The sequence below is a fragment of the Paramisgurnus dabryanus genome, chromosome 15, assembly GCF_030506205.2.
Source record: "Paramisgurnus dabryanus chromosome 15, PD_genome_1.1, whole genome shotgun sequence".
In the NCBI taxonomy this organism is placed as follows: domain Eukaryota; kingdom Metazoa; phylum Chordata; class Actinopteri; order Cypriniformes; family Cobitidae; genus Paramisgurnus; species Paramisgurnus dabryanus.
In genome coordinates, this window is record NC_133351.1 from 15,848,760 (window position 1) to 15,864,028 (window position 15,269).

Consider the following 15,269-nt stretch of genomic DNA (forward strand, 5'->3'; position numbering starts at 1 on the left):
ACATATAATTATAGATGTAAGCCACCTTTATTTAAAAAAAAAGAAACAGAAAAACAGTCAACAAATAATAGTATAATAAATTGGCGTTAAATGAAAACATGTTATCTGTTGTTGGAAAAGAATACCAATGTTACACACAATCAGTAGTTACAAAATTAAATTAAATTAAATTAAATTAAATTAAAAGGAAAATGAATTTTCAGTTAAGAATAGGGTGAAGATGAAATAAGTGAAAGTGGTTTTTACTCTGAGACTTAAATTATTTTATGTAAGACCTAACGTAAATATTGTCATGCTTTTTATTTTTAACCTTTTCCTTTTGTCTATAATTTAAAATAATTTTAAATGAATAAATTATTGTAACACAAGACATTTTATTCAAATGAGTGTTTACAGTTCACTGTAATCATCATTTTGAAAAAAAAATCTATTTTAAAACATTCACAGATTATTACAGACTGAGCATGCATGCTCACATACATACAAACACTTAAAACCTGCTGTTTAAAAGGCGTGTGCAACAACATTACATGGAACACCATTAGCATTATAAATAACCTATCATTGAAAAAGTACAAAAAAACCTTAGTGTGAAATGTTTAATTCTAGACAAAGATATTGGTAAGATGTCACTATGCCAAAAATAAAGTGTTTAAACAGTCTGATGCATTTTTAGTCATGTGGGATGCCATCAATGAAACAAAAACATAAATACATAACAAATACAATCATTAAAAAAAATCTCTGCTTAAATGTGGTGTTTTTGTTATGGTTTGTAAAAGTCTTTGTGCAGGTAGTCATATTAGCATAGACACATTAATTTGCATTGCATATAAATAGCCTGTACATGGATATGGTTGTGTTGCATTCTTTCCTGTAATAATGTATTTAGAAATACTGACATTTTTAGAAAAGTCAAATATTTTAATCCAAGTCTTTGCTTCTCTTTTTCTCTTTTGACTTATTTTCACTTACGCTTTCTACATAGGGTATAGTAAAAAGCCAGAGAAGGATGAGTGGACATACTGTCCTGCATAAAATCCAGCTGCCTGGTCAGATGGTAACTGTAAGTAAACTGTGTCTCCTGGTTGTAATGGAATCACAGCACTCCCCGATGCTTGATCAAGGAATCCCTTTGTGTATTCATCATATGTATACATGAGTGGCTCCCCATTTCTGTAGAGACCCACCCAGACATTGGCACCCTTGCAGTGCACATGATAGGCAAAGTAGTAGATGCCTGGGAGATCACAGGTAAACACACCTGTCTGAGGATTGTAATTTTGTCGTCCGTTATACAATAATTTGTCAAGCACTATAGGTGTTCCAACTGGAGGGAATGGTGTGGTCAGCTGGGCAGTGAAAGCAGGCATCTCCAAACCATTAGCTCCCATCATGTCAGCTCCACCTGCATACTTTCCTTTTTTGTACCCACCAGCTTTTACACCATCAAGGGCTGGGCCCATCTCAGGAAGAACACCCATCAGGTCAGGGGAAACCGGTGGACCTGGAGGTCCAGGAGGCCCTGGGGGACCTGCAGTTCCTGGCTGACCTGGGGGACCAATTGGGCCAGGTAGACCTATAGGACCAGAAGGACCAGGAGCACCAGTGTTGCCTTCACCAGGTGGACCAGCTTGACCTGGTGGACCAACCTCTCCCTTTGACCCAGGAGGTCCTGGAGGTCCAATTGGTCCTCCAGGTCCTGTAAGTCCTGGAATGCCTTTGGGCCCTTGTGGTCCTTCTGGACCAGGCTGACCATGTTCTCCCCTCAGACCCGGCAGGCCAGGTGAACCTGGGGCACCAGGTTCCCCATTGTTTCCCCCATCTCCTTTGGGGCCAATAGGTCCTGGTAGTCCTCTTGGGCCAGGTTCTCCATCCTCACCTTGCAGACCTGGTTGACCAGCAAATCCTGGCGGTCCTGGTTGCCCAATAGGTCCCTGATCTCCCTTGGCCCCTACTGCACCTCCCTCTCCTTTTTGTCCTGGGGCACCAATTCCACCTGAGGGTCCCATGGGGCCTGGTGCACCTGGGGGACCAGTTTCACCTGGTGGACCGATCGTGCCTGGTTGACCATCATAACCTTTGTCTCCTTTTGGTCCTGGTGCACCAGGTGGTCCTCCCATCCCTTTGTCACCCTTGGGGCCAGGGTATCCAGGTTTGCCAAATCCAGGTACACCAGGTTTCCCAGGTAACCCCGGTGGTCCTGTTAATCCTTTGTGTCCAGGTGGACCAGGCTGACCTGGTTTTCCAATTTCTCCTGGCCTTCCAATACCAGGAATCCCTTGTAGTCCTTGGGTACCCTGTTCACCAGGCTGACCTTGTGGACCTGGCTCCCCAGGCTGTCCTTGTTTTCCTGGCAAACCTGGTGGACCTGACACACCGGGTAGACCAGGTCTACCCACTCCTGGTAATCCTGCCTGGCCTGGGAGCCCTGGTGGCCCAGCTGGCCCTCTGGGCCCCTGAGGGCCTGGTAGTCCAATTCCTCTATCTCCTTTGGGTCCAGGTAACCCTTGGAGGCCTGGTAAGCCCTTATGTCCTGGCTCTCCTTTAGCCCCTGGCTGTCCTGGTAATCCTTGTCCACCAGGCTTTCCTATTCCTGGTAGGCCTGGTGGTCCAGGAGGGCCAGTTGGCCCAGTCATGCCTGGTTGTCCATCTTCACCTCTGGGACCTTGTTCACCTTGCTGTCCAGGCTGCCCAATACCCCCTGGCTTTCCTGGCATACCTGGCATCCCTGGCTTACCAAGTCCAGGAATTCCTGGAGGACCAGGAGGTCCCAGCTTTCCAGGGGGCCCTGCCATGCCATTACCTTGAGGCCCAGGAGATCCCCGGGGACCAGGTGGGCCAGGTGGGCCTTGAGGTCCAGCCTCTCCTTTAGCACTCTGATCACCTCTGGGAATGGTCTCACCTTTGTAAGTGAAAAGTAATTGTCAGAATCAGGAAGAAAATAAAGGATAATTGGATAATTGATTTCTAAATATTTTTGCTGGAACTTTAATTTTTTCTACTTTTCATCAACAAATACTTCAAAAAGCAGAAATAAAATGTAACTAAAAAATTAAAATAATGATAGTCCTGCAATCAGCAGTTGTACATACCTTTGTTATCCTTGCCTTTGTTTAGGTGCATAGGTATGTCTTTTCTGTAGTGTGGATATGGCATGTGTGGTATGTCCTTTCCCATGCCCATGTGATGCATCTGTGGTATAGGTTGGTGTTGCTGAGGATGATGTCCATAATATGCACCTCCAATAGCTGATGGCAATAAAGCCGTTTGGACCAAAGCTACCAGGAAAGCAGCCATGGCCATGGCTTGTGAAAAAAAAACAATGAATTAATTATTCATTCAACCTACTTTTGTTTAAAATATCAATTATTAATTTTATTTTATTGTACATAATTGTCACATATGGCAGGATCAGTACCACCATTGATAATGTAACCATATCATAAGGTCTCTGTAACCTTTATGCAAAGCTGGTTATAGGGAGAAGTTACAGTTTATTTCTAATGATTTTTAAGAAGCAGAATATGTAGCCTTCAAAACAAATTAAAGCACATTATCTATCAATTATTGTTGACATTTAACTTAATAATTGCTGGCTTTTTCCAATTATAGTTTTTGAAACAATAATGCCAGAGGCAATAATGTGGGGCTTGGAATTCAATGTCTAAAAACAGACTAAATGAATGTGTCATGTGTAATTACTTAAAAGAGAACAAATTCTGAGAAACAATTTGATTAAAGTCTCAAAAGGTACATAAAATATTGAACTACTTTAATGGAAAAAGTACATAAAAGTGCAAAATACCACTTGTCACATAGCTTTAAGCAGGTAAAAAAATCATTACATACAAACATTACACCTTTACTTAAAAGTTTAAGATTTAATTAAAACAAAAACAATTAAGAATCAATGTGTACATTTACAGTATGTGTTGTTTGAATGTAATGTAAAGTATGTACATCCAGAGGATTAGATATATTTAAAGAATGCCTGTTATTCCCAACCGGAAGAACTTTCCAGGAATGTACCTTTTAGGGATATGCTGGAAAACCAGACAGTAAACATGAACTTTGTGTGTTCATCTGTGTGTATATAGGTGTGTTTAAGCTTCAGGTTTTAAGATGTTAAAAGTCCAAATCCAAATATTTCTTGCTGATTGTCGATAACATTTCTAAACGTATTCAGATGCTTTACTTTTTAAAGTAACAATAACAGCTTTGATGGAATCAATCAAAGACTGCATCATATTGATCATCAAGTGACTGTGTTGACCTTTTGCCTTTCTCAGGCTGCTGGAGTTTTTCACACAGATATGCAAGGCCGTCTAAGTTTCCGCTCTTTTGACATGTAGATATATAGATGCAGAAATTCTGTCCAAAGGTTAAGTTTTTTCTCTGAAGTTATGACACTGTTGTTTTAAAGGTTTGATACGTAGTTTCAAACAACTAAACACCGTTTCCCACTTTCAAAGATCTCACTGTGTCATGCTGATTGTTTGTTTATTTGAAAATTATAATCCTGAAAATAGTTGGAAAGTGTTCAACAACTTTACCATAAACATTTGAGAGCTATAGTTAACACTTAAATAATCACTTTGAAATAATACCAATTATAGACAACCCAGCTGAATTATTGGCTTATTAAAATTATAGCTTATTGTTTTATTAATTCTTAGGGGCATTCATATCAGTTGCACACTTTGACTTTCTGGTTGCACCACCGGACCTCTGTAATGAATTTACATTTAAAAGACTTCTGTTTGGATGCTGGTATAAACTTTTGCCTGTGATGATAAATTCATAAATATACTTTACTTTATAAATACAGTTAGAATGTGTTTAATAAAATGTTTCTAGTTGTACCACCTGACACAGAAAGTGTACCAGCCTACTCATTACATTAAAGTAGCTATTTTAAAGTATTTGAGAGAAATTTACAAACTTTTCATTCAGCCATGAAGACTACCTGGGATTCACTGGATGATGCTGATATTTGTGAAATTTGCTTATAAAAAAGATTTCAAACACGAAATAATGCCAAAGTATCATATTTTTAATAATTTGTCTTGTTGTCTTAAACTGCAAATTTTTGGACAGTTGCCCCGCCTTCCATTTTATTCATATTTATAATTATTTATTATTTATTATTTAAAAACACTAAAAATGTAGTTAAACTAATTAGGTTTTATAGACTTAAGTGACATGTCATAAATCTATCAAGTTATTTTTATAGTACACAATGCCCTCAGACACACAAATATGCATGTCACATAGTTTGTGCATGTAGCTGGTGACAGAATTATAATTGAATATTTGTAGGTTGTGTCTGCTGTGTTGTAATATTAAGATGAGGAAAGTTATTTCCTCTGATCACTGCATTTACATCAAAACAATATGAAAATACCCACAATCTAAATGCAACCGTACTTAAACGTAAATAATGCAACTAACTCAGATCCCTAAAATCTGGAAGAAAATAGATGGCGAAATCTTCAGTAAGCTCAAATGAGGATTAAGTCTAAAGGTTTACTGGAAAGATAACAAAATGTGATGGTTACTTTTCTCTGTTGCTTTCTCACATGCTTTATACAGTACAATTCTTTATACTGACTCAGTATTTTAAAAGAATTGTGACATTCAAATCAGACAATAGCCTCAACTGTATGACTGTATCATTCCATGCATCCCATTTAATTAGATCAGGAAAATTATTCTTTGGAATTCTGCATACGGTACACTATAACTGGAAAATGGAGCTACTTAAATGTCTGTAATTAGTCTTGATCAATACTACTCAAAAGTCACTTTAGTTCACACAGATTGACACTTTTAAACCACTTACAATACCTATGACCAAGACTAGACACCTTATGCTAAGCATTAGCATTTGCATTAGTGCTCCATTACAGTAATGTTTTAAACACTGTCTACTATATTACCTACTATATTACATGTTATATGAATATGTTATTTATGTTATTTTGTCCAACAAAGACAAAGTTTAAACTATGATCTCAATACTTTTCAAGACAGGGATTAGACTAGTCCTAGACTAAAATAAATGTAAGAACTGTTCAAACTGAAAAAAAACTTGCACTGACATATCTTAAAATACATCAGTGCCCTTAGTTTTGCCTCAAAATGCAAAATGAACTAATGATTTTAGTAAGGCATGTTTGTTAAAACTAGTTATATTTCCTATTTAAACTAAGGCCTAGTCCTGGTTAAAGCAAATCCACACCTTTAAACTATCATCTTAATATACCTTTCAAAATTCCTAAATAAATTACTGCATCCTTACTCACTTAAAAAATTCAAATCCATTTAATTACTTAATCAAACATTCAATTTAAGTTTATATGGCATGACTTTCTTAAGCATCTATATTTAGCCTGTTCCTTCGACCTTTGACCCTAGTAAAATCAAAGTCTTCCGTGCTATTTGTGTAATGTTCATCTGGAATCTCAAGCATTGCTTCCGTAAGTAGACACAGTTTATACAATGAACACCTCAGCAAATAAGTTGAGTTATACACAAACTCATGCAACACAACTGGCTGAGGAACAGTGTTTACAAAAACTCCTTCCTTGCTCTTTGTTGGATATTACCTCATTCTTTTCAACTGTCTTTCGGTCTATTCTGTTTCACACAGCATTTCCTTTTACATCTTTACAACATATAAATCATCAGTGACAAAACCTCTTTTCTATCTTTCCATGGGAAGAGAATGAGAGGGTTAGAGCAAACCATAAGAAGAGGTCATGATGCAGGAAGTGTTAGGTTTTATTGTGATACTTCAAAGAACTAAATGTTTGCAACACTGAAAGTTTGCTGCTTGTTACAAATACACTCACACTGGAAGATCTTACAGGTGGCCTAAAATTGAGCTGTTCCTGAATCTTGATTATTTATACCAATATAATGAAATCATGATAATCTGAAGGAAAGAAAGAAGAAATCACATGGGTCTGCATGCTTGTGTTTACACGAGTACGTGAATACTTAAATAATCTATATGCCATTTGAATGTGGCTTTGTGATGTACACAGTTCGTGTCTCCTTTAATCTAATCTATCTAAATTGGCCATAGGATTCACAGCTCAGCCGTCCAGCTGGAAAACAAACATTCACTCTTTAAGCTCAAACAGGCTCCTTATTCACTGTATTCGTTGGGTTACTTAGAAGCATTTTAACAACTTAGCGTTAATAAGAGTGAGAAACACAGCATGGGCTTGCTAGTATCAGTAAGAGAGGAAGAATGTCAATATGAGAAAAGAGAGCGAGTGAAGATGTACATCAAAGGCACATTTCAACAAGTGATCTGCAGATATGGGTGACCATCATACAAATATTATATACACTCTATGGTGTACATATACAGCTGCATAGCTTTGAAAGAGCATACATATTTCAAAATGACAAAATATCAGCTATTACCTGGCCTTGCTGATACATCATTTCAGCAATAAAACTGTATAATGTAGTTTCTAAAGTGCCACAAAGAAACAAAAATCAACCATCAATCACAGAATTGTGCAAGCTACAACTATAACTTAGATTGACAGTCACAGTCACATTTGTTCTGCATGGGTGTCTTTTACAAGTCACATCATATTGTGCCTCAAATAAATGTGTGTTTTGTCTTTTCCTCACAACTCATATTTAAAATAACACACACCAGATGTACAATATCACAATCACACATGCATGCAAAGACCCTACAGTAAATAACTGCCACAACGGAAGGTGGAGTTTGCAAATTGTTCTTGGGCACAGCACACCAAAACCTAAAGCTGCATTAAAATTATATCTCTGTTAAAGGTATTGAGCAGGATTTTCTTTTTCCGGGTGGATCATCAAGACTATTGGTCCTCCTAGTTGTCAATCAGGAGTGTTGCGCAATTGCATTTTTAAAAAAAGTGGAGAGGGCGGTTCTTTTCTGAAATTTAAGAAAATCCTCCGCTACCCCTTTAACATGACATGAAGCTGGTTTTCTTTTAGCACTGGACATTAGAGTCTGTGAACTGTATAATAAAATAAATCTATAAATCTGTATGGCATCTCCTGAGTAATAATTTAATAATAATAATACTTTAAAACACTTCTTGTGCTACATAAACACTGAAAAAACTGTATTTATTTATCTTTTATTTATTGGGCAGTGTACATTATGAAATACTTCTGTACAGCCACAGTTAGAAAAAAGTTTTTTTTTCCTCTGTAGGCCCTAAAAACAACGTATTGTTTTAAAAGCAACACAGAAATCATACCATAACGGTAATGGGGAATTTTACTTGAACATATAATACAATGCATATAATTTAAAATATATTAAATAAATCATGCAAAATACAGAGCACGGATATGAAAAAACAGATATAAGAGCTTAAAAAAATCTAAAAATAAAATTAATAGTAATAATAATATGAGACAAAAGACATTTACTGTAAAATTCATCAGATGTCAGCTATTTGAATGAGAGCCCTAAGATAGGAAGTGTTTCATCCTGGAATTCAACACATTCACATCTTTGCCTTTTGCCACCTATAGAGTTAGTTTCTTATAAAATCTTGTTTTAATTTTGGATAGAGACTTCCTCTCTCAAACACTTATAAAGCATGACAATCACATGCACACATAACATTAATAACACCAAAGGAACTCTATGCCAGTTTTAGGTAAAGGCCTTTAACTATTTTCTCATTTTTAATTGTCTAGTTCATTCATTTTACAATATTTTTGCAAACTGCCGAGTGCATCACTAATAATAAAAGCACTAATAGACTAATGAAATGCTAAAAAAAGTATAAATTTCTTACCTTTCCTTGGTAAATTGCCGTAGATAGGATAATCTCAAGGATTTTCAAGCGTGCACACAGAAAGACCCTAACACAAACACAATTTAACCAACTGACCAATGCTGACTGAAGTAAAACAAGTAACTGACTGCAGATGACCAGCTTTTATCCACAGCAGGGTGGAGCCAGAGAGAAGGGAGGGAAACTAGAGACAGATAGACAGATTGATACAGTAGATGTGACAGTATAAAGATGTAGTGATTTTAGAAGTTTTTCCAAAATCACTGTCTAGTGAGGACAGCTACACCCTTACTGTGGTACAAGATTTTTATAGGTTTTCCTGTTCAGTGGTTAGTCACCTGAGGTAGGGCTCACTGTTAGAGTTATAAATGGAAATTTTTTTTTTTTTACAGATAGTCTAGGACAGGGGTCTCCAATCTTTTTGTGAGCAAGGGCTACCACAAAGGATGAAACAATCTGGAAGGCTACTTTTCTGATATAGTCTACTTTTTGATATAACAACTTTTTTGTTTTACTTGTAGATTTTTTTACTTGTTGATATGTTTTATCATTGTTTAAAATGTTACATTTTAATACCATACATAAAAGCTAATATAAAAAATATGTAATAAATAAATATTAAAATGAAGGCTATTAATAGAATGTGATTTGACGGTGAACTGACAGACTGTCCAGGACCACATTGTATTGAAAATAATATTATGAAATTGAAAATATTTATGATTATTAATTATTGAAAATTTAATTTAAACAGAGGATTATACATACAAATATATGATATATTTTATATAATTTAAAACAAAGTTATGTCATTAAAATAAAATGAATAAGAAATATTAAATAATCAAGCTAATTTGTTATAGACCATGTCAACTTGTTTGTAGCAGGTCAGATTTAATTGCTTCTATTGATGCACACAAGATATTTTATTGAGCATTCTCAAATCATGATGTAACAGCATAGATCTGCACAAATTTGTTGAATCCAAGCCATCTTGAATGCATGCCGTCATTAAAAATATTGAAAAAAAAAAAACACGAAAAAGCATTTTATTTCAATTCAACATTTCCTTGTAATAAAATTTTAGACAGTGGACTGAAACACTCATCACTACATCATCATATTTTTTAGAGAGAGCCTCTATCAGTGCGGGAAAGAGAGTGATGTGCCTTCAACCCAGTGTTAATGAACAGTGAATTATGATGCTGCAAGGAATAAGGTGGGGGTAGACTGTGTCCACCATGACGCCACCATGTGAAACTAGTTTGTTTTCTTAGCCTTCAGTCTGTAAACAAAATCAACAGAAATTAATCACTAATCTATTTTTTCTATGCATTTAATGTCTTGAATAAGTTTAACCAACACTTCATTAACCATTACAATGGCAGCTGCTGATCAAAACAAAAATAGATTTTCAGTAAGTTTGGGTTTGAAAACATAAATTTGCATTTCTCTAAGGATGCTTGTGACTTGACTTGGGTACATTAAAGTTGATGATTCCAAAATTCATTAACTCATGTGTTTACCCGGTCTTCAAGTTTGATCACAATCACTTAGGTTTCAAATCCACCATGACGGTTTTTAAGGCCTGCATGCTTCTTGGCACTGCGCACATTCACACACTTTCTCACAAAAACACAAAACTCAATTAGTTGTAAGCATGTTTGCTAATCACACAATGTCCTGGCATCTGTTTCACGGTTTGGTCCCAGAAAAAGTTTGAGAAGGAGGAGGCCTTTGTTTGCGGCATATAAATACAGCAGTTATTTATTTTACAACTGAGTACATAGATCGATGGCATGCATGGTATTAGCCTGTTTGCAATATCCATCCTCTAATGTAAGATGTTAAATAATATGCTTACAGCCCTGCACCTGCACCCACTGGGACTTTCATACTGTGCTCAATGCAGTATGAATCTTTTTTATACTCACTCCAAAGCAACGTTTCACACTTAAATTATTGGAGGTGGCTTAGCATCTTTTATAAAACAGGGTTACAGGGTTTATAATGTAACAGTGAATTGTTTATTAACCAATCATGAATTGCCCCAGTGCTTACCTTACTAAACATTAAAGCTTTCAGAATTTGCAACTGTGATACCATTAACTGGACTCACAAGATACCATATTATGTGCTTTTGTACAAAAGCATGCCTACAAGTTACCTCAAAGAAGTACTATTAATATGACTAAAAACTTGCATAATCTTATGCATAATCAGAGTTTTCTGTTAAGGGAGTGTCTTGCCTGTATTTTGTGAATGTGAGCGTCTCTTTTATCATAAACGGTTTTGGCGCATGTGCAGCAGGCACTTATTTTGACAAAACACGTGATGCACATGGTTCACATGATGCAACAAACACATATTTTGAAAACGCAAACAACACACATGACACTTCAAACACATATTTTAAATTTGCGCCTCTCGGATGAAGAGTCACGAGCCGCCACTGCTTTCTTCTGAGAAGCTTGATGAAAATACAATTTGAATCTTGTTGAGAAAAATTTTGGGTTGAAAATTTTTCTTTATTTGTTTAACCTGATTTGTCTAGTTTAAGATACTAGTCAGATTAAGTTATTTTAATTAAATTAATAAATTAAGAAATGCTTTTGAAGAATTCAAAATCACCATTTCATTATAACATTATTCTGTTAGCAAGTCCTTTAGCTTTTCCACATGAAGTTAGCTATAAATCTCTTCAAAACTGTAGTTTACTATCCCATCTGGTTAGCTTAATACTCATGTAAATATTTGTTTAGTTTACGATTATTTAAATGTGTTAGTAAGCCAGGTTGTCAAGGTGGCAGGGTCTAGATTGTTGTCGACATTGGTTGTAAAATTACTACATTCCCACAGTGGTTGTGTGCTGTATTGTGGGCTCGGAATGCAGAATGCAATCATTACCACGGTAACATGTCGTGAGACGCCAATCCACAGAGGTCAGAACGGTTTCGTCATCCTGTAGTTTTACATGCATGCAACACTGCACACTTCATTAAAATCACTCCAAGGCAGGTGGTTCAGGCAAAAATATAATGAACTACTAATCATACACTGGCATGTTTTCAATGTGTTTGTGTGTGCTTGTGTTTTTAAATGAGAGTGTGTGAGGTCTGACTCCCCCTTTGGTACTATGATGCTGACCTGACCCGAGTCTGTTCTAGCAGTTGAGATTGGCTGCTCCTTCTGGGACTTCGTAAACCAACGCCATGGGGAGCTAAAGCTGTCACCAGTAAGATTTAGCAGTCCCAGTGGTTGTTTATAAAATAATTTCATATCGGACAGGTACACACACACTTGCTAACGCCTACATACTTTATCCTCATCGGACTAGTATGTGAAAGGTTACTTTTGTTCATAGACTATTGTTCTGTACAGCTACAACCATATATATATACTTCTTTAAAGTTTTTAAACCTTGCCAAATCCCATCAGACATCTCATCCAAAATGTTATTGTTTTAATTTATTGTTTATTGTAATGTGAATGTCCTGTCTAAAATCTGCAATCACAGCAACTTTTAGACTCAAAATTGTTCAAATAAAGGTCGTCTTTATTTAAAGGTCGCCTCCAATATAAACTGCACCTCATCTATGAGCAATGCTTGTCTAAATGTCACTTATGGCATTCTGTCAAACACTGTCAGAAAAATAGACAAAAGTGGTCCCAAGCTGTCACTGAGGAGTACCCTTTACAGTATAAAGGTCCTTATATGTAACATTTAAGTACAGATATGTATCCATTTGGTACCAGTATGTACCTTTGATGTATTAATATGCACTCTTTGGTACCAATGCTTACCTCTGAAGTATTAGTATGAACTAGCAACACAGACATCTCTGCTACAAATGAACATTTGAAGTTTGTTTCTAGTACTTACCATTCTTGGACAATTACACCAAACGTGACAGAAGTGCATACGTTACAACTTACCCCATAGGTGGGGTTAATTTTAACAGGAAGGGGGTTAGTTGTAACACTTGCTAAAAATTAAGTTTGCAGGCAAATATTTCAATACTATTTTGTCTATATACTTGAAGTGGATATTGTTTATATATCTGTCTATAATAAACAGGTATCCACACTGTATTCATTCATCCAGCCCTTTTCTAACAATACTTCAATTATAAATTGACACAAATGTCTAAATATGAGAGAAAAAGCAGCATAATTATGACAAAACTTTTTTATGTGAGCCAGTCTGTAATAACTATATACAGTTTCAAAATCAAATTCTGAGATAATGAGCATCAAAGTCTGATTTTAGCCATTCATTTCATTATGATTTCAATCTTTGACGTGACCTTATTCGAATATTAAAGATATGAACAAAAATACATTTGACACGATTTTTGATGAGACAGGCACATTTATTTTGTTGCAAGCCAGCAATCATTCATGTGCAGCCTATTTAAAACAACGGCAAGAATTACGCTAACATTAGTGGTTTTCATATCGTAAGTGCTGAGGGGTTAGTTGTAACACAGCGTTACAATTAACCCCGCTGGGTCAAAATATTTTCAAGCCCACCAAAAAGTTGCTAAGAGCTGCAGACATATTTCAAAACTATGCTATGTTTTAGTCAACAAGACTCTGATTAATATGACATAGCATTGGATTTGGTATCTTACACATTCAACTTAGAAAACGAAAAAAACATATGATGAAAAAATTTACAAGACACCAAAACACTCGTTCATCAATTACTCTCTGGAGAAACATTACACATTTCCAATAATTTGCGGGAAATCATCTTTTGGCAGCGTGAAAAAAATACCAGAAAAACAAAATGCTTAACCTTGTGCAACAATGTAAACAGTCCGTGTTACAACTAACCCCGCATTAGTTTTTGCCACGCGCACCCCTACTTTATAAAAGGGTTTACCCCAGTGATCATTTTCTGACAGTGTAACATCACCCTTTTATTAAAAAAATTAATTTAGGAAAAATAAAAATAATAATATAAAAATGCAATAATTACAAATAAAATATATATAAAATAATGTATTAAATATAATAAATAATCTGTTTTATGTAAATACCATTTGATACTCTGTACTGTATGAAGTTTTATTTACATGATGCCAGTACTAAATGGTATGAAAGTGATATGTTTAGGTGTTGTGTCTGGTTGAGCTATATTAAGGGATGACAGTAAGACATTAATGACGTACTTTATTGTGTTAATGACATTATTGTGTTACTCTCTCACTATCGTGTCACATACAGTCACTGTCTGCCCATCTACTGCCATACAGTGGCATTTATTGGTGCCATCATGTTTTACTTGCAATGTGTGAGCGTGGTTACTGTGTGCAGTGGGCGGGTTGTGTGTTTAGCTGAGTTTACTGTGAGTGTGTGGGGCAGATGTCTCACCTATTACACCTTCCTAATCCTGCGTACACACTACCCAGAACCCTTTGCTTCAAGTCAATAGCCTGTAACATTCCAGCACTGAGCCCTGTCGTGGGGAAGATGACATCATCATTGTGGAAATCACCGGTCTGTATATCTTCATACTGAATGGGTTCCATTTTTGCATTTACAGTATGATACATGGCCCTATAATGGACCAAAAAATAAACCCCTTAGTGCTCACAGTCCTGCAATTTCTTTCATTGCTGTAAGCTACCTTTGCCTCTGGGAGTTTGAGGCCCTCATCACCCTGTATGATATCCCTGTCTATGTGTCCGTGCTCATACATGTGTGAAAACCTAATGCCAGTAGAGCTGGAGCCATTTTGCTTGACCCTAGATAAATAACAAAACCATCAGATTATATTTTGACAAAGAAATTTAGAAATGCAGATAGCATGATAATGTTAAAACCAACACACACTTTCTAAGCTTGTGACTTAGTGTTTGCATGGATATGTGGCTGATTGTGTGTGGCCTTAAGGTTCACGTGGAACCAAATGGCTGCCAAGTTTCATTAAGGGGGGATAGACAGACCCAACCACATGTATCTCCAAATACTTTGACAAAAAATTGGAACATGTTATTGAATTCATTGTAAAAACTGACCCATGTTGAAAAACTGTTTACATTCTGATGTATGACTTTGTATGGGGATCACAGGAACCAACACAACCAATAAGAATTAACAATCCTTTTAATGACAAAACATAACTTTCACATAATTTTGTAAAAACTATTTGTTGATACTAGCGCTGGGCATACAAAATAAAAGTGATTTTTTGCATAATATATGTGTGTGTACTGTGTGTAATTATTATGTATATTTAAACACACACACATATATTCATTTCAGAATTTTTTATTTATATATCAATTTTTTTAATTCATATAATATATAAAAATATAAATAAATATATATATACACATGTAAATGTTTCTTAAATACATACATGAATGTGTGTGTATTTGTATATACATAATAATAACACACCGCACACACTCATATCTTATGCAAAAAAATCACTTT

At 35.8% G+C, this 15,269-nt stretch overlaps 1 protein-coding gene across 1 annotated transcript; it reads right to left on the reverse strand.

The window, feature by feature from the left end:
- Positions 1–862: 862 nt before the first annotated feature.
- On the reverse strand, positions 863–3,306 carry col8a1a (collagen, type VIII, alpha 1a). Its single transcript, XM_065251708.1, has 2 exons — positions 3,096–3,306; positions 863–2,905 (listed from the first exon to the last, which is right to left on the reverse strand). Exons 1-2 carry the CDS (start codon positions 3,304–3,306, stop codon positions 981–983), a joined length of 2,136 nt encoding a protein of 711 aa, XP_065107780.1. The 3' UTR covers positions 863–980.
- Between the last annotated feature and the right edge of the window lie 11,963 nt (positions 3,307–15,269).

What these genes read in the sequence shown, in the direction of transcription:
- col8a1a (XM_065251708.1), bottom strand. Translation starts at nt 3,306, where the DNA reads ATGGCCATGGCTGCTTTCCTGGTAGCTTTGGTCCAAACGGCTTTATTG. An exon ending in CAAAGGCAAGGATAACAAAG is followed by an intron (nt 2,906 to 3,095) that starts GTATGTACAACT and finishes TCACTTACAAAG; the next exon opens with GTGAGACCATTCCCAGAGGT.